Genomic DNA, 27,021 nt, shown 5'->3' with positions numbered 1-27,021 from the left:
TACACTTTGAGCCTTAGGTTCAGGAGTTGTGTTGAAGATGTGAGATTTGTTTGTTTTTATGTTAAACATATGGGTGTTTTGCCTGCATGTACCACATGAATGCCTGGTGCCCACTGAAGCCAGGAGAGGGGTCAGAGCCCCTGGGATGTAGTTACAGACAATTGTGAGCAACCATGCTCTGGGATTTGAACCCAGGTCCTCTGGAAGAGCAGTCAGTGTTCTTAACTGCTGAACCATCTCTCGTCCCCACCCCCTTTCCCCCAATCAAAAGTTAAAAACAAAAACAAAAAACACAGGGCAAAAACTACAGAGGCAGGGCATGGTAACACATGCCTTTAATCTCAGTACTTGGGAGGCAGAAGCAGATTGCTGTGAGTTCCAGGCCAGCCTGGTCTACAAAGTGAGTCCAGGACAGCCAAGGTTACACAGAGAAACCCTGTCTCGAAAAAACAAACAACAACAACAAAACAAAAACAAAAACAAAAAAAAGAAAGAAAAAAGAAAAGAAAAAAGAAAAACTCTAACCAACAACAGAATCCACAGCAGGGCCAACAAGATGGCTCAGTGGAGACACTTGGCACCAAGCCTGTCAACCTGAGTTCAGGCCCAAGGAAGGAGAGGCAACTCCCTCAAGTTGTCCTCTGACTTCTACACATACACAGTGTGGCATTCGGCCTTTTTTTTTTTTCTTTTAGATTTATTTATTATCATATATACAGTACTCTGTCTGCATGTACACTTGCACACCAGAAGAGGGCACCAGATCCCAGTATAGATGGTAGTGAGCTACCATGTGGGTGCTGGGAATTGAACTCAGGACCTCTGAAAGAGCAGTCAGTGCTCTTAACCTCTGAGCCATCTCTCCAGCTCAATGCTGTTTTTAATTATCAGAGTCACTTTGGAAATTTTGCAGAGATTTTGTTTAGCACGTGAAGCTTTTGTTTGATCTCTGACACTGTGCATAAACAACGGAAGATGAAGCAAGGGAAAGTGAGAAATTGTGGCGCTGTAAGTCTAGAACCTTCCTGGTCTTTTCTAAGGGGTCGATGTCACTTGGCCTGCAGAGACCGAGCATGCTGCAATGGAGCAGCTCTATTAATAGTGTTTTAAGTTATGTTTTCAGTGTTTCAGCTCTTTTTCTTTCTCTTGAGGTTAAAAATGAAACTGAATATTCTAAGGTTCTCTTCTGGTTCCATTTAGCCTTAGCTCTGCAAAGGCCACAGTTGACAAAATACTGTTCCTACTTTTTTGAAAAGGTACGATACAGCACTTAAGGTACCGGGAAGAGGCCTTTCTCTGTGTGTATGTGTCACATACGTGCATATGTGTCCTTATGCACCTGCATGTATAGAGTGGCCGGGTGCATAAGGAAAATGGTCGGGCCAGCATTTATTTACTTGTGTCTTTTCTCACCTGGCCTTTCACAGTTTCATATGTATCTCTATATTTTCACCATCTCCCCCTTTACCCTCTCCCACCGAACTCCTCCCTTCCAACAAGCCCTCCTATTTCTGTGTCCTTTGTTTTAAGATTTATTTTTATTATTTTAATTCTGTGTTGGGGGCATGTGTATATGAATGCAAGTGCCCACAGGGGTCAGAAGTGTGAGACCCCTGGAGCTCACACAGGTGTAAGCTGTGGGTGCTAGGGATCAAATTCAGGTCTTCAGGAAGAGCAGTATGTGCTCCTAACCCCTGAGTCCTCTCTAGCCCCTGCCATGTTTGTTTGTTTTCCCTTTTCTTTTTGGGGTGTGTGTGTGTGTGTGTGTGTGTGTGTGTGTGTGTGTTTGCATGAGTCTGCATGTAAGCATGTGTGTGGAGGCCTGGACTGAGCGATGTTTTGCTTGGTTTCTCTGCTTTACTGAGGCATGGTCTCTCACTGAACCGGAAGCTCTCTGGCCAGCTTGCCCTGCTTTCCCAAGCGCTAGGATCACAGGTAGCTCACGCCTGCCCAGCTTTTTTATGTGTATTCTAGGGACCCAATCTCTCCTTCTACACGTGCCTGGCAAGTGCTTTAGCCATTGAACCACATTCCCAGTCCTGGGCTTTCTTCTTCTTTTTTTCGGGGGAGGGGGGCAGGAGTAGTTTGGAAACAGGGTTTTTCTGTGTAGTCTTTCTTGGCTGTTCTGGACTCACTTTGTAGACCAGGCTGGCCTCGAACTCACAGCGATCTGCCTGCCTCCCAAGTGCTGAGATTAAAGGCGTGAGCCACCACTGCCCAGCCCTGCACTTTCTTCTTAAAGGGCTAGTTGCCAAGATTTGAAAGGAATCACAGCAAGGCGTGTGTAGTGCACAGAGGGAGCTGGCCCTCTGCTGAGCCTGCTGTGGCCCGAGGTGCCCGGGGGACCAAGTCCTTGGGCTCTCGGGTGTGAACCTCCTTTGGAGGAAGCACTGTGTGTAAGATAACATGCCGCAGGGTCATTTGAAGAGCTGCTGAGAGGAGGGAAGTGCTGTGGGGAGTACAGTGCTGAGCCTCTGGCTTGTTCTTCTGCGACCCCGAGGCCCCTCGAGGAGAGAGGCTGCAGGATGGATCTGTGTGTGCACTTCCAACCTGAGAAACAGCCAAAGAGGAAAGCACGCTTTATAAGCTAGCAAGGAGAATACTTTTTGCAGAAGGCGGAGACCCCTTCTTGGATTTTTTTTTTTTTTAGTATTTTTTAGCTGATCAACATGCCCAAGTGATCCTTCTGTCCCTACCTGAATTAGGGACATCCAGTTGGTGATGGGCTGTTAGGTGTGCCCGAGTCAAATGTCGGGTCGGAAAGCTCTGTGTCCGTTCTGAGAGTATATTGAAGGAAGTTGAGATGTTTCAGTGGCAAGTTGGTAATGATGTAAGATATTGTAGATATCAACCATGTTAATGTTTTTTTCTTTTTGAGCTATAGTCTCTAGCTCAGGTTGGCCCCAAATCCCATATGTAGCTAAGGGTGGCTTTGAATTCCTCGTCTTCCTGCCTCGGCCTTCTGAATACTGAGATAATAGGTGCCCCCACCTTGTTAATTTTTTTCTTTTTTGATTTTTCAAGGCAAGGTTTCTCTGTGTATCCCTGGCTGTCCTTGAACTCTCTTGGTAGACCAGGCTGGCCTCCAACCCAGAGATCCACCTGCCTCTGTCTCCCGAGTGCTGGGATTAAAAGCATGTGACACCATGCCTGTTGTACCTTGTTGATTTTTGGTAGGCATGTACTTTTTTATTTTTTATTTCAGAAGGGTAGCCAGTTGTTCGTTTTTATTTTACAATTGAGTGGTTTTTTTTCCCCTCCTGGGGATGGAAGCCAAGGCCTTGTGTGTGCTAGGCACATTGCCACTGAGCCACACCCCAGCCTTCAGTTGACTTTCTCCTTGCGGCTAAGGAAAACTTGAAAGACATTGTGTCATCTGTCACCTACTGAATTCTGACTGTTGTCAAAAGTTAGCAAGATAAATGTAATTTAAAATATGAACGGTATAAATTTTTATCAAAAGGCCTTGCCCAGCTCAGAAAAATTCCTTATTGTTTTACTTCTCTGCTCTCCTGTAGCATGCTTAGACAAGTCCTAAAACAGTGTGTTTAAAAAAAAAAAAAAAACCACTCCTGGGACTGGGTGGCGGCAGCGCATGCCTTTAATCCCAGCACGGATCTTGGTGAGTTTGAGGCCAGCCAGGTCCACAAATTGAGTTCCAGGGCAGAAATTCTATTGTTTTACTGAATGAGTTGAGTGTGCTTTGTCCACATTTCAGTTATTTTTAGATTTTCATTGAAGAGTTTGTAAAGAGCTTTTCCCCCTAGGATCATTTCTCTGTCAATATCAGTAAAATTGATCCCTCTCCTCATTCACTGCCACTGAGCCCGTGTTTGATCAGAAACGTGCACCCATGTCGGGCAGCTCTCCGAGCTCGATGTAACTCACTGCACAGCACCCAGGACCCTCATCTGGACCCCTCCAGCCCCATACTCCTGCCACACACACAACACACAGAATTAGTAACACAAATAATCTCTAAAAAAGGACCAAAACTTACAGTTAAGACTGACCTGTCTGTCCCTTCCTTCCTTCCTTCCTTCCTTCCTTCCTTTCTTTCTTTCTTTCTTTCTTTCTTTCTTTCTTTCTTCTGGATTTTCAAGACAGGCTTTTTCTGTGTAGCCTTGGCTGACCTGGACGCCCTCTGTAACAGATCTGCCTGCCTCTGCCTCCTACGGTGCTGGGATTGCAGGTGCACCGCGGTACCCATCTACTAACCTTCTTTCTACATAGTTGTTTGACTTATTTTTATTGATGTTTTGTTTCTGTGGTTTGAAATAGGGTCTCCTGTAGCCAAGGCTGCCTTTACCTCCTGATCCTCCTGACTCCGCCTCCTAAGTGCAGGGATTGCAGGCTTGTGCACCACGCTGGGTTTATGTGGTACCGGGCATGGAAGCCAGGCCTTCATGCACACTAGGCAAGCACTCTCAGTGCACATATGAGCATGCGAGTAGGGAGGATGGTGACTATTTCCAGTGTCATTCCTCTGGTGCCATCTACTTTTCATTAGCCAAGCCTCTACTTCCCTGTGCTGGGATTGCACACAAATGCTCTGTGCGTGTGTGTGTGCGTGCGCATGTGTGCACATGTGTATATTATACAAACAAGCGTATATGAAGGTCAAAGAGAACATTGGAAGTCAGTCAGTTCCTCTGTGGCTTTGAGGCTTGCACGGCAGGTGCCTTCACCTGCTTAGCTGTCTCCCCGCCCCACTCCCTACCGTAACATAGATTCTGAGGGTGCAAATGTGGTGCAAGCTCCCCAGCTCTCTCTCTTTAAAAAGTCCCCCCTGAATGTCCTCTGTCATGGCACACGAATGCTGGGCTGCAGCCTTCTTGCTTTGGACAGTCTATCTTCCTGTTAGTCATTTTAGGTTGACATCATTCTGATATCTTTATAGTTCTGAAACTTTAAACTATAAGTCCTACTTCTCTATTCTTTGTCAGGGCTGTTTGGCCTAGAGTGAGATTTTTATAAACCTAAATTTGATCAAGGAACTTCTTGCTTAAAAGTGTTTTTTTTAAAAAGTCAGTCACATTTAATTATGTGGCACAATTCCACATCCCTGGCTTGCGCTGTGAGGTGTGCAGCCCAGCCCCTGAGTGGCTTCAGCTCTTCAGTGCTTGCCCTCTTGCTCCTTACCTTGTAACTACATTGGCTTTTTCTTGACTTCTTGACAGCTTTCAAACGCCTTCTCAGCATGGGTTCCTGTGCTGGGCGTGCACTTCACGTCACACTGTCTAACTCCCGCTCACTCTTCAAACTTGGCCATGGTGCCGCTTTAGAGGGCTGAGTCGAGGGAAGGCTTTAGTAATGTACCTGCCTGGCAAGCTCAAGGATGTGAATTTGATCCCCAGAACCCGTGTAAAAAAAATCACTGAATGTGGTGGTGCATGCCTGTAACCCCAGGGCTGGAAAGGTAGAGACGGGCTGGCCTTAGGGCTCACTGGCCTGCCAGCATGGCATAGGTGAATTCCAGCCAGTGGGATCACTGTCTCAAAGGAGGTGGGTGCTGTTTCTAAGGATGACTGTAGGTGTACTTTTTTGGGGCTACTTTATTGGGTAACGCCCTTCCAACTCTTATTCCACCTTAATCCTTTCCCATCCCCCAACACTAGGTAGGAGAGAAAGAAGGTTAGAGGGGAGAGGGGGCACAGACCTGTTTAGACTACTTCCTGCTGATGATGGGTGTTGGGTTTGTAGGGGCAAATCCAGTCTTCATAGAATATCCAGCAATCTGGCAATCCAGTTAACAGCAAACACAACAGCAGCAGCAACCAGCAGCAGAGGGAGAGCAGCCGCCGCCACAGGCCCTCTTGGGGCTCTCCCATTTATGCCCTCTCCAGAGTCCCCAGAATTAAACTATCTGCAGCTGGCAAAAACCACACCCCTCCTAGAGCACAGGGCAATCATAGTTAATGGCTGTGGACAGACTTAAGCCCCATACCCCACACCTGGGATTAAAACAAAAACATTCACATAACTAGTTTTTTTTTTTTTCATAACTAGGTTTTTAAAGAAACCAACATTTTTACTACAGATGACACCTACGGTTGACCTCTGATCTCTACATACAAGCACACACTCACATATCACATATGTGTACACACACACACACACACACACACACACACACACACACACACACACTGAGTTGAGATATCTGGCACCAGCTGGTTATTTGGCCCTTTGGTTCTTGTTTTTTTGTTTTGGTTTGGTTTGGTTTTCCGACAGGGTTTTTCTGTGTAGCCTTGCTGACCTGGACTCTTTTTGTAGACCAGGCTGGCCTCGAACTCACAAAGATCCCCTTGCCTCTGCCTCCCGAGTGCTGGGATTTACAGGTGCACACTACCACGTCCAGCAGTTCTTGTATTTTTATTTGATGTCCTGCTGAATTATTTTTCTGCATGCTTACAGCTGTCAAGCTATGTCCTCACTGAGTCTGTTGTCATTAGAGTGAAATAAACAAACCCTCAGCTCTGTAAACTCCCCTTTTTAGTTTGGGAAGGCCCCTTCCTCCTTATAATATAGTCTTAATTTCATCAACCAGAGTGTAACTGTCCTGTGGTTGGATCGTAACTCTGTTTTCTGTTCCTTGGTTTCTTGCCATTGTTTTTTCTTCCCACACACTCCCTTTTAAATCGGATGCCGGGATAACATCTTATGTGTGCCTTCTATATAATGGATACCATTTGGTATGAAGACTTTTTAATGCTGTATTGCTACCAATTATTGTAATTGATGCTTTTTCTTTGTAGTCTTCTTTATTAAAAGCCAATCTTTTAATCTCAACCTATTCTTCAGGATTCTTGATTGAGGTTTTGTGCAGTGCCTGACAGAATAGTATGCGCTCAGATAAATCAAATTGAATAATATATGAATAAAGAAAAGCCAGATCTTGGGTGGTAAAGCTTCTGAGGCTATGAAAATATTTTTTAGTCATGTATTCATTTTTAGAAAACAGCTGTGTTGAGGTGTTATTTGTATGCCACAGTACTCACCCATTGTTAGTATACAATTCAATGATTTTATTAGATTTTATAGTTGTGCAACTGTGACAACAGCCCAGTTAAAAAGTTTTCATCTGTGGTAGAAAGTCCCAAAGTCCCACATTGCTGTTGGCAATTAGTCCTTGCTTCTGCAGTCTGTTCTCTGTCTCCGTCAGCCTGCCTGTGTGGATGTACAGTGTGTGTGTGTGTGTGTGTGTGTGTGTGTGTGTGTGTGTGTGTGTGAGTGTCTAGTACTTTTGTGAACGACTTTAAAGTATACCTGTTTTGGGAAAAGTATATGTGCTCTTGTCATCGTTTTTCCCTTCTAAGCATTGTTTCCAGGGGCTGCCTCTCTGTCCCTAGAGCTCAGTGCCCAGAAGTCAGCTAGTGATTGAGTAGTGCTTGGCTTAGACAGCTTAGCCGTGCGCTGCTCCATCGGTAGATCTGGGGTGAGCAGGGAGCTGTCGGTTCAGGCTGTTGTACATCTTCCTCTTTCCTTTGCCTTCCCTTCCTTTCCTACTCCCTTTTGCTTTTCCCATTGTCTTTTTCCTTTTCTCCTTATTCTTCTTTAATTTTTTTCAGACGGGGTATTGCACTAGTCCAGCCTGCACTAGAGCTCAGTATATAGCCCAGGCTAGGGCCAAACTCCCAGCGTTCTCTGTGCTCATATTTTTAAGTACTGGCATTATAAATCTGAGCCATACAAGCTTCTCCTGGACCAGCCTGAGTTGCCCCCAGCAGCCTCTGCCTGCTAGAGCCGCTTGTCGTCTTGCTCGGCTTGACAGTGCACTTGCGCATGCGCCTTGCTCACCACCTCAGGTTCAGCAAGCCCCCCCTTCTTCAGAGCAAAAGCTGCCAGTGCGGTAAATGCTGCCCATGGTGCCTCCTGAGCTGGGAGATGGCAGAATTACAGGCTCTCGCTGTTCTGACCAGCTTTTAAAGTTTTCAGTTGTAAGTGTTCTTAGGTTTTATTCCTTTGACTGATTTCCAGAGCGCTGAAAGGCCTACTTGTTAATCAAGCTTTATAATTGGTTTGGGGGGTAGGGGGAAGGGTGAGGTTGGCTACATTGTCGCTTGACCAGAGCTGGGGAGAGGAAGTGGCTACATTGTTACTAGGCCAGGCTTGGAAGTCCTGACTCTCAGAATATCGTCCTTTTTCTTTCTTTCTTTCTTTCTTTTTTTAAAAAAGATTTATTTATTTTTGGTTTATGTGTATGGGTGTTTTGTCTGTGTGTATGGGTATATTCCATATGTGTTCCTGGCGCCCATCGAAGCGGGAAGAAGGCATCAGATCCCCTGGCGCTGGAGTTACAGATGATTATTAGCCACCGTGTAGATGCTGGGAATGGGACCCAGGCCCTTTGCAAGAACAGCAAGTGCTGAGCCATCTCCCCAGCCCCTCAGAATGTATATCCAAGCATTTCTCCAGATAGACTTAAAAAAAAACTGTTTCAGTGCCCTCTTCTGGTGTGCAGGTGTACATGCAAGCAGAACACTGTATATAAATAAATAAATAAATAAATAAATAAATAAATAAATCTTTAAAAATAAAAATAAAAAGCCGGCGTGGTGGCGCATGCCTTTAATCCGAGCACTTGGTAGGCAGAGGCAGGCGGATCACTGTGAGTTCGAGGCCAGCCTGGTCTACAAAGTGAGTCCAGGACAGCCAAGGCTGCACAGAGAAACCCTGTCTCGAAAAACAAAAAATAAATAAAATAAAAAAAAACTGTTTTAATAAGCATCCTGCTGAGAAACAGAGCTAGTAGGATATGTTTAGGGGACACATCTCACCCCCCCATCCCACCCCCCACACACACAGAGGCAGGGAGGGAGATGTGGTAGCTAGGAGATTGAGTTTTAGGAGCTGGCTTAGTGACTGTGGGGCTGCAAGTTGAAATCCATAGGACAGTTAGGCACATATAAGTTGTGTTCTGGCCTCTCGTGTAGGTAATTTGTCTTTGTTATAGAATATGGAGCTAGTGATGGGGGAGGGTGAAGCAATTAGAACACGGTGATCTACGTTGGGTTGGACTCCAGCATTTAATACATGTTGTAATGTATTAAATATTTGCTAAATTTGTTGTTTAAAATGTTTTGTTTTCCCACTGTGAGCCAGGTACATAGCTTCACACTTGTTAAATCAAAAAAAGCTGTTTCTGATTATAAACTTTTTTTTTTTTTTTTTTTTTTTTTGCGGGGTTGGAGCTTTTTTCTAGAGGTTGAACCTGGTCTTCATGTTGGGCAAGCACTCTGCCATTAAGCTGTATTCCCGGCATCTTTTTATCTTGAGACAAGATCTTGTAAAGTTGCCCAGGCTGGCCTCCAGAGTACTGTGCAGTGTAGGCTGGTCCTAACGCAGCCGGCTTACCTCAGCCTCTTGGGTAGCTGGGCTACAGGCCTGCACCACTGGGCTTGACTGGCTCGTTCTCACATTTGTGGATGTCAGGCCCTTAGGATAGTAATGCATCCAGATTGTCTCAGCTGCTCTCTGGTGAAAACCGTCAATGGCCAGTTTGTAAGCCGTCGTAATGTAATGACAATCTTCGTTTTTTTCCACCAGATGCTGCCCACCTTACTGAAGTAGACTCTCCATGGCCTGAACATTTCCTGACAATAATTTTGAGCGAAATATATGTTTAGCAAGAAGATAACCACGTCAAGATGGTTGGAAAGCTGAAGCAGAACTTGCTCCTGGCGTGCCTGGTGATTAGTTCTGTGACCGTGTTTTACCTGGGCCAGCACGCCATGGAGTGCCATCACCGAATAGAGGAGCGGAGCCAGCCAGCCAGACCGGAGAACCCCAAGGCGACTGTGCGAACTGGCCTGGACACCAAAGCCAACAAAACGGTCACCTATCACAAGGATATGCCTTTAATATTCATCGGAGGTGTGCCTCGGAGTGGAACCACGCTCATGAGGGCCATGCTGGACGCACATCCTGACATCCGCTGTGGCGAGGAGACCAGGGTCATCCCTCGAATCCTGGCCCTGAAGCAGATGTGGTCCAGGTCCAGTAAGGAGAAGATCCGCCTGGATGAGGCCGGTGTCACGGACGAGGTGCTGGATTCCGCCATGCAGGCCTTCCTCCTGGAGGTCATTGTGAAGCATGGGGAACCAGCACCTTACTTATGCAACAAAGATCCTTTTGCCCTGAAATCCCTGACTTACCTTGCAAGGCTATTTCCCAACGCCAAATTCCTCCTGATGGTCCGAGACGGCCGGGCATCAGTGCATTCAATGATCTCTCGAAAAGTTACTATAGCTGGCTTTGACCTGAACAGCTACCGGGACTGTCTGACCAAGTGGAACCGGGCCATAGAAACTATGTACAACCAGTGTATGGAGGTCGGGTATAAAAAGTGCATGTTGGTTCACTATGAGCAGCTTGTCTTACACCCCGAACGGTGGATGAGAACACTCTTAAAATTCCTCCATATTCCGTGGAACCATTCAGTTTTGCACCATGAAGAAATGATCGGGAAAGCCGGAGGAGTCTCTCTGTCAAAGTGAGTAAACGCAGTGTTCTCTTCCTTTTTAACCCTGTGTTCAACTGACGCAGAGATGGACACGTGCCACTCACGGTGGCTGTTCAAGGCCAACCAGGTCTATGAAGTGTTACATGCCAGTCAGGGCCACACACAGAGACCTTGCCTCAGAAAAGAAAAGATAGACACAAGTGTATGTTCGTATTTGCTTTTCATTGGTGAAGTTTCTTTTGTTTGTTCATTTTCTGTCTTACTATTTACGCATACCATTTATTCATAGGTATGTGTGTGGGTGTGTTTGTGTTTGTTTGATTAGTCCAAACCCAATTTACATTTAGTGAAAACCTTTTTTCAATGATCTCAGGCTTTGCTGTCCATCAGTCATATTGAGTGGCTTCTGATTTCTAGGTACTTTTGCAAATAAGAACAATTGACTTCTTTTTTTTTATTTTTTGGTATGTCAGGAAGTAGGTCTACCATGTGTGTAAGCACTTTGTGAATTTGGTCTTTTTTTATTTCGCTATTTTTAGTTTATTATATTTAGTTATACTATTTAGTTACTTGTCTTGCCCTCCTCCCCTGTTTTTTTGAGACAGGCTCTCATATGAACCTGGCCAGCTTCAGCCTCACTTGTTAGCTGAGGATGACTTTGAACTTCTGGTCCTCCTGCCTCTACCGTCTGGTGTACCTACCAGGCCCAGGTTATGCAGTGCTGGGGATACACCTGGGGCTTCATGTATGCTAGGCAAGCCCTTTACCGAGTCACACCAGCAGGCTGAATTTAGAAAATGTTGCAGGGCTGGCAAGGCATTGTTATCGCCCCATACAGGGGAGAGCTTGGTAAGCCACAGAAAGAGCAAAGCCAGAGCTAGAGTCCAGAGCTTGTCCCTAGCGGGCTCTTGTGCTTTCCCAAGGGATCGAACCACATGCCTTGCTTCCCTGGTCGTGTGAAGGATGCATTGTGTTTTAACAAAAGACTCTAAACTTTGGGCGCGGAGTTCATATAAGAAGTCTGTTAGGTCAGCATGCACACGATGGTGATTTGAGCATTTTGTGAGGTGTCAGTAACTGCTGCTTTTTTCCTGAACGAGCAGTCCTGACGCTGATAGCCTGTTTCATCCCTGCTGCGAGGCTTTGCAAATGAGGGTTGCTGTTAAATTCAGGAAAGTAAGTTGCTTATAACTAGATTTCAGTTTTATTCATATGTTTTCTATTTAAACAATTCCGTAGACACCCCCAGCCGTGCTCCGTGGGTGGGCCTTTCTTTCTGAATGCTCCTCTTCCTCCTCTAATCGTGCTCAGCCTGTATTCACTTTTGTTTTTTGAGACTGGGCTTCTCTGTGTAGCCCTGGCCATCCTGGAACTCGCTCTGTAGACCAGGCTGGCCTCAAACTCACAGAGATCCACCTGCCTCTGCCTCCCAGAGTGCTGGGATTAAAGGCGTGTGCTACCATCACCCAGCATATTAAAACGTTTTTAATAAAACTCCAGCCAGTGGTGGTAGTGGTGGCGGTGCACACCTTTAATCCCAGCACTTGGGAGGCAGAAGCAGGCAGATCTCTGTGAGTTCAAGGCCAGCCTGGTCTCTACACAGTGAGTCCAGGACAGCCAAGGCTACACAGAGAAACCCTGTCTCAAAAAAACCCAAAACCCAAAAAACAAAACAAAACAAAACAAAAAAAACCCTCCATCTTGGCTTCATTAGGGAGAAAAAGAAAATCCATGCCCTGTCCTTTCGGTCCAGCTTGCTTCTGTTAAGGATGCCTTCTGAAGCCAGGTGTGGTGGCGCACCCCTGTAATCCCTGCACTCAGGGAGACAGACGCAGGTGGATCTCTGTGAGTTCGAGGCCAGCCTGGTCTACAAATTGAGTTCAGGACAGCCAAGGCTACACAGAGAAACCCTGTCTCAAAAAACAAAAGCAAAAACAAACAAACAAACAAACGAATGAACCAATCAACCAAAAGAAGGATGCCTTCTGGATTTTTCTCTCTCGATATCTATAACTTGAGCATGAGTGGTTCAGCTGCAGACTCCTGGCAGCTGATTGTAATTGTAAATGCTGATTTTTCGTGTGCATAACTTTGAGGAACAGCTGTGTGCTTCTGCCTACCCGCCTTTCAGTTCCTGATTATTTACAAGTGATTACTTCTCATCTACGTCACTCTTACTGACTCAAAGGAAGTTCCAGCTCTAGCTGCCATATGAGTTTGTTGCCTTCCCAGATAATAGACTAAGTGGTTTTACATGTGTTTAAGGCAAGGTCTCAGGAGCACACTTTCCTCGGCCTCCCCGAGTGGCTGAGGGTGATCACTGCGCTGAGATTACAGGCGTGTACACCTTGTGTCCTGGGGGGCTCTGCACGTAGGGTTCCAACCAACCATGGATCAGAATGTATTGGAAAACTAGACTAAACACATAGACCTCTTCCTGTTACTGTTCTCTGACCATACAGTATGAACGTTAATTCTATAGCATTTAAATTGTTTTGGGTGTTGTATATGAGAGGCTGTGAATACATTCTGTGGAAACATTGTATCGTTCTATATCTGGGCCTTTAATGTGCATAGATTTTTGTTGTCTGAGGAGGGGCCAGAAAGCACTTCCTCCTAACAACCAAGGCTGCTGTGTTTCATTCCGTGTGTGTGTGTGTGTGTGTGTGTGTGTGTGTGTGTGTGTGTGTTTTGGCCTAGAGACTCCAATGCTGGTCCAGTGTAAGAATGCGATTAGCCCCTTAGATTCCTGATGTAGAGATTAAAGAAGTAGTGCTTAAGGCGATTGTGGTGCATGTAGTGCATGTAGTTGCTATACTGGGTTTGTTGTTGCTGTTTAATTTTTTTAAAATATGACTTGAGAGAGAGAGAGAGAGAGAGAGCGTGCGTGTCATGTCAATGCTGGTGCCAGTGAAGGCTTCAGATCTCCTAGAGCTGGAGTGATGGGCAGTTGTGTGCCGGGCAGCACAGCCTGGTACGGGAACCGAACTCAGATCCTCTGCAGTATGAGTCAGCTTTTGCCCATCCCCAAGGCCAGCTGCAGGAACGGCAAACAGGATAGGAGAGAGGTGGATCCGAGGTAGGGAGAACTGAGCAGGCGGTGAACGGCTGGCTAAGGGAAACCACCCATTGATTGATCAACCAGCTAGAGGAACTAGTTGTTGAGGAGAGGTTGAGGAAGGGAGGAAAAAGTAATGCTCGGAGCCTCCGGCATGTGCGGTACAAGCTGGAGGTCTGAAAGCCCAGGAGAACTTTCCTATCTGTCTCCGACTCTGTCTCCCTTGCTGTCTGTCTGTCCAACTAACTCTCTCTTGCTTGCTGTTACCCACTGTCTGTCTCCTTGCTCCCTGCTTGCTTACTAGCTTCCTGTCTGTCTATCACCTACCTACCTACCTACATGTCTGTCTGTCTGTCTGTCTGTCCGTCCGTCCGTCCGTCTGTCCGTCCATCTATCTATCTATCTATCTATCTATCTATCTATCTATCATCTATCTTGCTGTTAGCCATCTTTTACCTCCTTGCTTGTTGTTCCCCCTCTCTCTCTGTCTCTCTTCCTGCTGTTCTCATCTCTCTCTCTCACATCTGTTACTTACTTCCCCTTGCTTGTTGGCTGTCCAACTAACTGTGTCCATGGGCCAACCCCAGTATTTTATTGAAATGAAGTTCAAATTTTTTTCATTGCACATGACAGGGTTTTTTTTTCCCCCATCATTACAAGCACTAGGGCAATCAAAAGTCAACAGAGCAACAAGGACATACAGAAAAAAAATTCTGTAACCTACAACAAAACATACAATAAAAATCAATTATTTTCCAGACAATGGTCAGCACAACCTGCTTATTACGTCTTAAACGATACTCAGGGAAGTTTAGGCATACATTTCCCTGGCTAAATCCAATGTGTTTACAAGATGGTCATAGCAACATAGCTTGAACTAGACATTCTCTAAAGAAAAAACTTGACCCACTTCCAGTCCCAGACCAGCAGGTGTGCTACCCAAGCCTAGGCTAACTCCTCTATTGTAAAGTATCTGTGAAGCGTGGCATTCCAAGCCCACCTTCTAGTGCTCTCAAAGCAGATGCTAAGGAAACGTTTCTACAGGTAACAGTATCTAGCTAGATACTGTTATATTTAGGTCCTAACTTCCTTACATGCAGTTTCTGCCTGGGTGCTCACAGTCAGAGCCAAGGCTCTATCATTGTCTCAAGCCTCTGGCCAGATGCCCTCTTTCAACATTTTCTGTGGGAAAAAGTTTTCCCTGTATGATTTTCCTTAGGACTGAGAAATAAAGAGAAAAAACAGCTTAAGGAGAAATAGCAGATTTCCAAACAACATTACACCTAGACCATACATAATATGTGGGGGCAGTGGTGATCAGCCGGAGATCTTTGGAACGTTGTCAAGGAAAGCCTCAACAGCTGCTCTGGATTCTAGAGATCATGCTGGACAGTCGGAGGGCTCTGGAACTTTGTCAAGCAAAGCCTCTACGACTTATCCTCATGTCTTTGACAAGCTTTTTTAACCATGCAGCCATTGCTCCAGCCCCAACATGCATGGTCCTTTCACTGTCCTAACAGCCCTAGCCACTGGTTTTTGGTTTTTTTTTTTTTTAACATTACATTTGACATTAGCCAATGTTTGGTTTTTCCTACACTGCCAGAGAGTTGGAACCATAAGTACATAGCATCTTCAGACTGGCACATTCCATTTAGTAATATGCATTTACATCTCCTCCTTCTCTGCATGGCCTAATAGCTTATGTTTAAATTATTGGATAATATCGTATGTCTACATGTACCACCGTTTTATTTATTCATATGCTGAAGAGCTTCTTGGATGCTTCTGAGACTTGGCAATTGTGAATAAAGCATATTTTTGGTGTGGATATAAGTTTTTATTCATTTGCATAAACACCAAGGAACATGGTTATTGGATCATAAAAATATAATCAGTTTTGTCAGAAACTGCCAAACTGTCTTCCCAGGCAGCTATATTGTATTGTTTGTTACCCGCTGTGATGATTAGTTTTATTTGTCAAGTTGACACAGTGTAGAATCACCTGGGAAGGGAAATCTTTTTTTCCCTCTAAGACAGAGTTTCTCTATGCAGCCTTGGCTGGCCTGGACTCACTTTGTAGACCAGGCTGGCTGGAATTTACAGAGACCCACCTGCCTCTGCCTCCCGAGTGCTGGGATTACAGGCATGCACCCCCGTGCCCAGCCGGGGAAGGGAAATCTTAAGAGAGATTCTGTTTAGATTGCATGAGTCTGTGGGCAGGCTATGGGGGATTTTCTGAAGTGTGTGGGCAGCTGTGTTTTGTGAGTGGGGGTCCAGGACCCAATGAAGAGGCGAGAGGGAGCGTGCAGTAACTCACTGCTTCCTGCTCGTGGCTGTAGGTGTGACTGCTGCTCTCCACAGTGATGAGCTGTGTCTTGCAAATTTGAGTCATCATGGCCTCATCTTCATGTGTATTTTAGGAAACAGTCCTTTATCATACATGGTTCAGTCAAATATTGTCTACTGGTCCTGGTTTCTCAGTCTCTTGCAGGTATATTTTTGCAGAACCGAAGCTTTTAATTTTAGTGACATCCAGCTCAGTTTTATTTATTTACTTATTTTTGTTTTGAGACAGGGTTTCTCTGTGTAGCCTTGGCTGTCGTGAACTCGCTTTGTAGACCAGGCTGGCCTCGAACTCACAGGGATCCGCCTGCCTCTGCCTCCCGAGTGCTGGGATTAAAGGCGTGCGCCACTACTTGTGGCCCTCAATTTTATTTTTTATGATTGGTGCCTTTGTTTTTATAGCAAAAGCATAAAGCCATACCCAGGGTTGAGTGGACGTTCTGTCCCAAATTCAATGCTAGTCTGAAGTTTATAGTTTGCATGTTGCATTTGTGTTCTGCTTTGAGTTGATTTCCGTGAAGGGTGTAAGTTCCCTGCTTTTTGGTATCATCATGAAATACCTGAGACGAGTTAGTTTGTAAAGCAAACAGGTTTCCTCCATTCACGGTTTTGGAGGTTTCATGTTATAACCCTCATATTGACTAATTTCTCAGTGAGTAATAGTGACAGAAGCATTTGGGAACGAGCAATCGATTGCGCTCTCTCTCTCTCTCTCTCTCTCTCCCTTTCTCTCTGTGTTTACTTGTGATCTTACTGTTTCATTATGAAGCTGCATCTTTTAAAAAAAGATTTATTTGTGTGCAACATGGCTGCAGTGCCAGTAGAAACCAAAAGAGGATGCCAGATTGTCTGGAGGGATGGGGGTGGGGGTGATGGTAGGTGGGGGGTGAGCCGGCCAACTTGGGTGCTGTTAGCCAGGCTTGGGCTCTTCACAAGAACAAAATACTCTTAAGCACGTCCGACCCCTCATTCATCTTTCTATTGCAACATACCCCTCTACTTACTAATCCTGTTCGTTTTTTTTTTAATATTTACTTATTTTTATGCATATGAGTGCTCTGTCTGCATGTACACCTGCACGCCAGAAGAATGCATCAGATCACTTTATAGACGGTTGTGAACCACCATGTGGGTGCTGGGAATTGAACACAGGACCTCTGGAAAAGCAGACAGTGCTCTTAACTGCTGAGCCATCTCTCCAGCCCTCCTGTTTGTTTGGGCTTTTTTGTTTGTTTGTTTTGTTTTTTCTCTTTGTTTTTTAAACCAATACATAATACTTATCTTTCAAATTTTGATTTGAAGCTGGGCATGACATCATATACCTTGAGTCTAAGAACTCAGGAAGCAGAGGCAGGTGGATCTCTATGAGTTAGAAGCCAGCTTGGTCTACACAGTGAGTTCCAGGCAAGCCAACCGAGATCCAGTCCCAAACAAACCAAAAACTACAAACAAACAAACAAACACCAATCCCAAAACAATTCACCAAAATTTGATGTCGCTGCTTGAATATGAAATAGCTTTTAAATGGGTTTCTTTCCTCCCCCTCCCGCTCCCTTCTCTTCCTCCTCCTCCTTTTCTTCTCCTTCTCCTTCTCCTTCTCCTTCTCCTTCTCCTTCTCCTTCTCCTTCTCCTTCTCCATTTTTTTTGAGACAAGGTTTCTCTGTGTGTCCTTGGCTGGCCTGGAACTCTCTCACTCTGTAGACCAGGCTGGCCTGGAACGCAGAGCTCTGCCTGTCCCTGCCACCTGAGTGCTGGGATCAAAGGTTTGTGCCTCCACCGCCCAGCTTAAATGTATTTTTTAATTCTAAATCTGTCTGTTTTGTTTTGTTATTTTCTTCATTTTTATGTTTCTGCCGGACATTGTGAACATTACTATTTTGGGTCTTGGATATTTTTGTAGTTCCTATAAATACTTTATAAATATTAAGCTTTGTTCTGGCGTTCAGTTGCATTACTTGGCCGGTTTGAACGTTTAGAATTTTGTTTGGTGAGTCAGAGACCAGCTTAGTCTATCCTTTCTGTGAGTAAGGCCTTCTGAACACTGTCTGCCGATAGAGTTTCCCCACCTGCATGGCAGGAACAGACCCTGTGCCCTTTCCATACAAGGCCTGGACCAACTCGCCTTGCACTGTTGTGGATGCTTCTCTCCCCTTGTCACAGCTCCAGCATCCCCGTGTTCAGTTTTGTCTGTGTCCTGAAAGCTCCTGCCGCTCTCCTTACATTGGAGTTTCTACTCCATTTCTTTTATGACCCAGCTTCATGGTGGGACATGTAGCATGTAGCCCAGACTAGCCTTGAATTCCCTATATAATTGTATCAAGTCAGGATTCTCTATAGAGAAGAATTACAGAATGAATCTCTATATGAAAAGGGGATTTATTAGAATGACTTACAGGCTGCAGTCTAGCTTATCCACCAATGACTGGCCGTGAATGGAAAGTCCAGGAATCTAGACGTTGTTCCAGGCCGGATGCCTCACTTGGTCTTTAGTATGTGCTGAGGTCTTCAGTGTGTACTGAAGCCCTGAAGAAGTCGGCTTCAATGCCAGTGAAGGAATGATGCGCTAGCAAGGCGAGGGCAAGCAGGAAAGAGGGAAGCTTCCTTCTATACCCTTACACAGACTTCCAGCAGAAGGTATGGTCCAGATTAAAGACGTGTCTTCCCACCCCAAGATCCTGATCCAAGGCGTGTGTCTTCATGCCTCCCCCAAAGGTCCAGACTAGAAGTGGATTCACCCACTTGAAACTAAGCAAAAGATTTCTCACAGGTGTGCCCTCCATTTCTGGACTGTGGTTCATTCCAGATGCAGTCAAGGTGACAAGCAAGAATAAGCCATCATGGTAGGCAAGGGCGGCCTTGAATTCCTGATCCTCCTACTTCTGTTTACAGACTTTTGGGATTTCAGCAAATGTCACCAGCCCCATCTCCTCCTCTTCCTATCACGTGTTAATACATTCTGGGTTTTGTAGTGGTAAGGTTCCTATCCTGAGTGCTCAATTTTCTGCTCTGTCTCTGTAACACAATTATGTTACTTTTCGGTATGTGTTCCTAGTATGTAGAGCCGAAGAAAACCTTAGGCTATTTTTCTCTAGACAATTGCATCTCAGCCATCTTGGGTACTTAGTCACAGCTTCTGGATGTTATGCCAGTGTCACAGTCACCGCAGTTCCATTTGGAATCCAGTATCATTTGTCACTTTGCCTGTCATAGTTTTCTGTTAGCTTTACGACATTGTAAATTTGCAGTAAGTACTTGATACATTGACTTAATAGGAATGGGGGAAGGGGGCATCTTCAGACGGTCTCAGATGTTTTGCTGGGCACTGAAATGATGGTTCGGGGGTTAAAGAACACTTGCTGCTCTTGCAGAGAACTCAAGTTCAGTTCCTAGCACCCACGCTGAATGACACACACTTATGTGTAACTCTAGTTTCCAGGGCTCTGATGCTCTCTTCTGCCTCCAACGACAGCTGCATACATGTAGTACATATGCATACACCCAGACACACACATGCAATGATGTGTCTTCAAAATAAAAGGAAATGAGGCTGGAGAGGTGGCTCATCAGCTGAGAGCACTTGATGCTCTTGCAGAGGACCCAGGTTCAATTCCCAGCACTCTCAGGATGGCTTACAACAGTATGCAATTCCAATTCCAGGGGGATCCCAAAGTTCTCTTCTGGCTTCTGTGCATATCAGGCATACACATGGTGTACGTACATGCATGTAGGCAAAACATTCATATATATAACATAAAATTAATCAATCTTGGGCTGAAAAGATGACTCAGAGGTTAAGAGCACTGACTGCTCTTCCAGAGGCCCTGAGTTCAATTCCCAGCAACCACATGGTGGCTCACAACCACCTATAATGTGATCTGTTGCCCTCTTCTGGCCTTCAGGTGTATGTGCAGTCAGAGCACTGTACACATATTAATAATACAAATTTTTAAAAAATTAATCAATCTTAAAATGTTTTCTGGGGACCAGTGAGTTAGCTCAACAGATAAGGGCGCTTTCCTCCAATCCTGATGACCCATGTTTGCTTCTGGTACCCATAAGGAGTAAGGAGAGGACCAATTCTTACAAGTCCTCTTAACCACTGTACTTATCGGTGCGTGACTATCTCTAAAAAATGAATATAATGAAACTTATTTTGAACCTGTTCTCCTGGGAAAGTGGCTAAAAGTCAGGCTTGCCTTCAAGACTAGTGACCGGAGTTGGAATTGATCCTGGGTCCCATATGGTAGAAGAAAATGACTCCTCAAAAGTTGTTCTTTGATCTCTATGTGTGCAACACACACACTCACTCTAAAAAAGCAAATAATAATTAAAAATAAAATATTTTGCTGCTTTAGGGTGCCATCAGAAAAAAACATGGTGCAGGTAAGAGCCGTGGAATTCTCTTCGTCCATAGAGCAATGCGTCCATACACGACCCACATTAAAAACAGCCAGACCTGTAAGAATCAAGGTTTTCAGAAATGTAGAAATAAATCACAAGCTCTGAACATCTATGGGGCTGGAGAGAAGGCTCGGCAGTTAAGAGCACTTGCTGTCTTGCAGGGGACGTGGGTTCGCATCTCAGCACTCCAAGCCTCTGATAACAACATGTAACTGGTTACAGAGAATCTGACACTCTGTTCTGGATACAGCAGGCACTGCAAGCCTACATGCAGGCGGAAACACTCACGCATGTAAAATAGAATCAAGTCTTAAACTGTGCAGTTATGTAAGAGAGCAAGCCATGGAGAGAGCATCCCAGCAAACAGCGGCCCTCTATGGTCTCTGCTGCAGGCCATACCTCCTCTAGGGTCCTGCCCTGTTTTCGTTCCTACCCTGACTTCTCTGAGGATGGACTGTGATTGGGAAGTGTAAGCCAAATAATTTTTTTTTCAAGACAGGGTCTCTCTGTGTAGCCTTGGCTGTCCTGGACTCACTTTGTAGACCAGGCTGGCCTCGAACTCACAGCAATCCGCCTGCCTCTGCCTCCCGAGTGCTGGGATTAAAGGTGTGCGCCACCATGCCCGGCTAGCCAAATAATTTCTTTTCCTTCCCAAGTTACTTTTAGTCATGGTGTTTTATTACAGCAACTGGGGGTGGGGTGGGGAGAAAAAGACAGTTAACATTGAACGTTAGCTAGTGTTTAAGCACTTGGCCCCTTGTGTTATCCTTGAAGTCCAGAACAGGCTCAGCATAATTGTAAGCAGGATTTGACCAAACTTTTTTGTTACTTCCTGCTGGAGGGCCAAAGCAGAGTGCATTGGTGAGGGAACGTTTGAGAACCGGGATGCAGTGTTTTTACAACCACATTAGGCCATTAAAAAAAAAAGAAAGCGTATCTGTTGTTTGCAAAGAATGCAGGGCTGGCCGGCCACACAGAGAGACGTTGTTCCACAGAGAAAATGAGACAACCAGGGGTGAACTACACCAGAGGCACTTTATCCCCACACAGAAGAGTAAAGGCCATGACCAGCATGTGGGGGAGCTGAAGGGGTGACCAAAGGAGGCCCCCTTTTCTCCTTATTCTTATGTTACCGAGAAATGCTCATTGTTTCTAAGAGAGAGAAAAAAGCCAATTGTCCAGTTTCTTTTATTCAATAGATGAGAAATACTCATAAAATATTCAAAGCAGTCATCAAAATGCATTGTTCACTAATTTCATTCTATAGACAATTAATCATTGACACTACAAGATGGATATTGAGCTTAAACTGATTAGCATCAAGGGACTTAAAGGTGATGACATATATGAGGTGATCACAACTGGATTATTTCCAGCCACTAGAGAACAGATAGTCTAATGTTACAGAAAGCCTTTTAGGTCATAAGAGAGAGGCGCTGTGGCTGACGCCTGCAATCCCCGCACTTTGGAGGTAGATCAGGAGGTAAAGACCGGGGACTGACTGCTCCAGGGAGAGTTAGAGACTGTCTTAGGTAGGGTTCTATTGCTGTGATGAAATATCGTGACCAAAAGCAAGTTGGGGAGGGAAAGTTTATCCTGCTTAAACTTCCAGATCTGTTTCTCATTGGAGGAGGTCAGGGCAGAAATTCAGACAGGGCAGAAATTTGGGGGCGGTCAGTGTTGGGTTCGGGGTGGAGGCCGGGAAAACTCACTTCAGAGACAGAAGCTTAAAAAGCAAGCTTTGTTTTCTTTGAGTACAGGGAGGTGGTCAGTTTGGGATCTGAGCCACATCCCCGAAGGGAGATTGTACAATACTTTTTTAAGATTTATTTATTATTTATACAGTATTTTGCCCACATGTGTACCTGCCCGCCACAGGAAGGCACTGGATATCATTACAGATGCTCATAAGCCACCATGTGATTGCTAGGAATTGAACTGGGGACCTTCGGAAGAGCCAATAGTGCTCTTAACTGCTGAGGCATCTCTCCAGCCCTGTACAACATTTTTTTTTTTTTTTTTTTTTGGTTTTTTGAGACAGGGTTTCTCTGTGTATCCTTGGATGTCCTGGACTTGCTTTGTAGACCAGGCTGGCCTCAAACTCCCAAAGATCCACCTGCCTCTGCCTCTGCCTCCCGAGTGCTAAAATTAAAGGCGTGCACGCGCCATCACTGTCCGGTTCCCTGTACAACATTTTTAAAGGATGGGAACACAAAGTGATGGGGAGCAGGGTGGGTTGTTGCATTGTCACAAGGGGTTGAGCAAGGAAGTAACCTTGGGTAGCCGGGCCTTTCCAGGTCACCTGGTGTCAGGACCCTCGACTCAGCTCTTTGCACTCATGTCCCCTCCTGGACTCTGACTGGAATTTCAGATGATAAGGGAACAAAGGGGTGGGCAAGCTGCATGCAGTGAATTAAGTCAAGACTGGCAGCACATTTATGCCTTGTGTGCCTTAGCTTAGACCACAGGATAACATCACTTCCCTCTGTATGCCCCTTACTGGTTAACGGGCAAACATGAAACACGGAAGGCGGGATAGGAGTTGGGTTCCAGGGCCTGGGAACATGAATTTGGTTTTGACCCTGCTAGCAAGATGGAATGTATTCCTGTGGCGGCTAGACCCAGGAAACTGTCTCCTAACAGCAGAGCTGATGCAGAGGCCACGGAGGGGTGCTGCTTGCTGCCTTGCTTCCCATGCCTTGCTCAGCCTGCTTTCTTATATAGAACCCAGGACTACAATGGGCTGGGTCCTCCCTCATCAATCACTAATGGAGAAAATGCCCCACAGCATTTTAACAGGGGCATTTCAGCACATCTTACTTTTGTTAATTGAAGCTCCCTCCTCTCAAATGACTTTATATCAAATTGACATAAAACTACCCAGCTCTCTGGGATGCGTGAGATCCCAGCTCAAAAGCAAACAAAACCAGGGAAGGGGTGGAAAAAACAGGTCAGAGGTTAAGAGCGAGCACTGCTTTTGCAGAGGACCCAAATTTCACTCCCAGCACCCTCTTCGAGCCATTCACAACAGTCTGTAACTCCAATCCCAGGGATGTGTTGTGTGTGGGTTTAATAGCAGCTTGCCACAAATTAGACTCACCTGAGAGGGTGTCTCTCCTGAACATTGTCCTGATTGATGGGGGAAGACCCACCCCCATTTGGAAATGATGTCTGATTGAGTGGCAGAAAAGGTGACAAATCAGAGAAGGTTTGACAGGATAAACTGACCTCTAGAGGAAAGGAAAGCCACTTAAGAGGCAGTTTTACGCCTGGTCTACAAAGTGAGTCTAGGACAGCCAGGGCTACACAGAGAAATCCTGTCTCCAAAGAAAGAAAGAAAGAAAGAAAAAAGAGGCAGATTTACAGACAGAAGTTTTACCAGGACAGTAATAGAGAGATGGGTTGGAGAAAGAGAGAGAGAGAGAATTCAGGTGAAGATGGAATGAGCCAGAAAATGAGAAGAAGCCAGAAGGTTAGAGCAGATTGCTGAGTTAGTTTGAGGTCAAGCAGAGCGATTCTGAGCTGAGAGAGAAACCAGATTAAATAAGTCAGCTGGGAGAAGAGTTTGAGCCAGAACAGCTGAGTTGAACCAGCCAGCCCAGAGCTCAGTAAGAACAAGTAAGGGTGAGCTTGCTAAGCAGTGAGTCTCAGAGGCTGAAAACATTCTAGGCCTAGGTTAGATTGTATGGAGGCTGGAAGCTTCCAGGACTAGGCCTAGGTTAGCAGACGGATGCAGTAAGCCTCTGAGACAATAATCGAGCCAGGAGAATAAGTTACTTTTACAAAAGACCTCAAATTTAACAGTTATTTTTTATTTTCTGTGGTTTTATTGCACACCCTAGTGCATGCTAGGTAGTGTTCTCCACGAGGTGTGACAGTAGCTAATGAGACAGACCCAGCAAACCCCACCCCCACCCCAGAATCTCATTAGCATTGAGAAGCCATCCTATTATATAAGTTAAATGTGTGTTTTGTGAGGTGGTGATAGACCCTGTGTAACAAGCAATAAAGCAGAGGGGTGGACACTTGTGGCAAACTGGGCTGAAGGAATTGTCAGGAAAGGCCTGGTGACATTTGAGTGGACAAGCGGACAAAACAGACAAAGACCAAAGCAAGATAAAATCTATAAATAAAATAAGAAAACCATGTGCTAGAGGCTTAGTGAAGAAAAGAACGGAAAGGCAGCGATGAGAAAAGGAGCTGTGGCCTGGCTGGCCTGCTTCTGATGCCCTGTCTCAGAAACAACACAGGAATCACTCGACATGTCTGACGTTACCGTTTAATCTACAAGTGCCCCAGTCTTTTCTTTGCCACACATTTTAAAGATATACATGTTTTTACTTTATGGCTCCATATGTCTGCGTGTCTGTGTCTTGGTGAGTGAGCATTTCACATGTGTGCTGGCGCTCTGCTCCTTGGAGGCCAGAGGAGGCCATTGATTCCGCTGGAGCTGGGCATACAGACTGAGGAGCTGCCTCCGGTGGGTGCTGGGGACTGGGCACTCTGCAGGAGCAAGAAGCACTCTTAACTGCTGAGCCATCTATCCAGCCCCTCTTTCCCCACACATATTTAAGATTATATTGCATTTTTGAGAGGGTCACACTGTGTAGCCTTGGCTGACCTGGAATTAGACCTAGCCAGTCTCAAACTCATGAGGATCCACCTGCCTCTGCTTCCCGAGTGCTGGATGTTTTAATTGTTTTTTTAAGGTTTATTTATTATGTATACAGTGTTCTGCCCAAATGCACACCTGCACACCAGAAGAGGGCACCAGATCTCATTATAGATGGCTGTGAGCCACCATGTGGTTGCTGGGGATTGAACTCATGACATTCAGAAGAACAGTGTTCTTAACCTCTGAGCCATCTCTCCAGCCCAGGTGTTTTAATTTTTATGTATTTGTATGTGTCTGTCTGTGTAGGCCTGTGGAGACCAGGAAAGGTTGTCAGCTCCCGAGGTGGTTTTCAGCCCCTTTGGGGTTGACTGACCCTTCCACAGGGGTGGCCTAAGACATCAACATATTAGGTGTTTAGATTATGGTTCATGGCATAGCAAGATTACAATTATGAAAATAATTTTGTGGTTGGGGGTCAGCACAACATGAGGAACTGTATTAAGGGATTGTAGCGTTAGGAAGGTTGAGAACCACTGCCCTAGAGCCGCCTGATAGGGGTGCTGGAAACGGAGCGTGCATCTCCTGCAGGGCAAGCACTGTTGGCTTTGGCGCCATCTCTCCAGCCACCTTTTTTTTTTTAACCACATACTTTATTTGTGAAGGGTCCAGGATTAATAGTCTGCAATGTTGTCTGTAGCATGCTGTTTCTCCCACTCGTTCTTCTCAGTACTGTACTATACACCAGTTGGCCGCTCGGTCTAGAGGCTCAAGCAGGCCCACAGCCTGATTTGGCAGTGCTGGTCATCGGCACGCGGTTCTCTCTCCCCTGATGTTTGCAGCTGTTGGTCTTCAGCGCCTAGATTTATCAGCTTGCTGTGCCTTGTATCTTTTTTTTTTTTAGGCTAATTTTGATATCGTTTTCATATATTAGCAGTGAAACTTCAGATCCCACAGCTCTGTTTGTTTGCATTTGTGCCTGATTCTTTGTGTGCACGTGCCCAGCTGTGTAAGCAATTATGTTATGTATGTCATCTGTGCATAGCACTTCTTAATTTTTGGATTTATATATTTCGTTCTGTGTTGTATGGGTTTTGCCTCCGTGCATGTATGTGCGTCACGTGCGGGCCTGGTGCTGGTGCAGGTCAGAAGAGGGCATCAGCCGGAACTGGAGCTACGGATGGTTGGGAGCTGCCGTTTGGGTACTGGGGTTTGGGTACCGAATTCGAGGCCTCTGCAAGAACAAGGGCTGTTAACTACGGAGCATCACCCCAGCCCCCAGTATTACACAGTTTCAAAGGTGTTTTATCTATGCATGTGTGTATGTCTGTGTGTACACCCATGTTCTCTGTGGGTGCCCAACCAGGGCAGAGGAGGGTGTCGGATCATCTGGAGCTGGAGTGACATGCAGTTGTGAGTCACCTGGTGTGGGTGCAGGGACCTGAACTCTGGTCCCCTTTAAGAGCAGCCAGTGCTCTTAACTACTGAGCGTGTCTCCAGTCCCACAACACCTAGATATCTGTTGTATATACATTAAAAAATGCTTGTTAAAATTCATAAAGTTATACTTATTGATTGAGCGTGTGTGTGTGTGTGTGTGTGTATGACACTATGCTTGTGTGTGGAAGTCAGAGGACAACTGTGGAAGTTGGTTTTCATCTACGGTGTAGGTTCTGGGGATGGAACTGAAGTGACAAGTGCCTTTACTGGCTCAGCTCTCATGGGTCCTATGCACACAATTGAAAACCATCGTCCACTTCAACACTTGTGCTTTAATTCGGAGGATTTGAGTTCGGGCAGTAGTTACCACATATTGTAATTGAGCTGCGGCTTGACAGGCAGCCTGGCTGTGGTGTTCAGCTGCTCAACACAGTCATTTGGAACCTCAACATGGACCCCATTTCTTGAGCAGCTGTCAAAGTGGGTGCTGAGAAGGGCACAGAGGCTGGACTGTCATGACTGATGAGGCTGCTGGCTGATTCCCAGATACCTTGCCTTACCACGATGGGCTGTGGGGTTTGAAGCACACCAGTGTGTCAAGCGCCATGTTTTAAGGTTCCAGAGAGAAGGGGCTGGTAGAACGGTAATCGAAAGCTTTGGTCTACCTCAAGACTACGTGTCGGCTACTTTCTAAGACTGAAG

At 45.6% G+C, this 27,021-nt stretch overlaps 2 protein-coding genes across 4 annotated transcripts in view; both read left to right on the top strand.

Moving 5' to 3' along the window:
- The window catches only part of TPST1 (tyrosylprotein sulfotransferase 1), a 65,440-nt gene that overhangs the window by 16,557 nt on the left and 21,862 nt on the right, over positions 1–27,021 (top strand). For all 3 annotated transcript variants that reach the window (XM_084762569.1, XM_084762570.1, XM_084762568.1), the window contains exon 2: positions 9,550–10,495. In XM_084762569.1, the coding sequence (XP_084618695.1) occupies positions 9,651–10,495 (845 nt within the window). In that variant the 5' untranslated portion in view covers positions 9,550–9,650. The remainder of the gene's footprint in view (positions 1–9,549; positions 10,496–27,021) is intronic.
- Positions 21,941–27,021, top strand: part of TMEM248 (transmembrane protein 248) — a 128,496-nt gene continuing 123,415 nt past the window's right edge. The window contains exon 1 of the mRNA XM_084762573.1: positions 21,941–21,944. The gene's annotated coding sequence lies outside the window, so the exon portion shown is untranslated. The remainder of the gene's footprint in view (positions 21,945–27,021) is intronic.

The sequence above is a fragment of the Acomys minous genome (genome assembly GCF_964271855.1).
Source record: "Acomys minous genome assembly, chromosome: 16".
In the NCBI taxonomy this organism is placed as follows: Eukaryota; Metazoa; Chordata; class Mammalia; order Rodentia; family Muridae; genus Acomys; species Acomys minous.
This window is presented reverse-complemented; position numbering and strand designations above follow the sequence as displayed.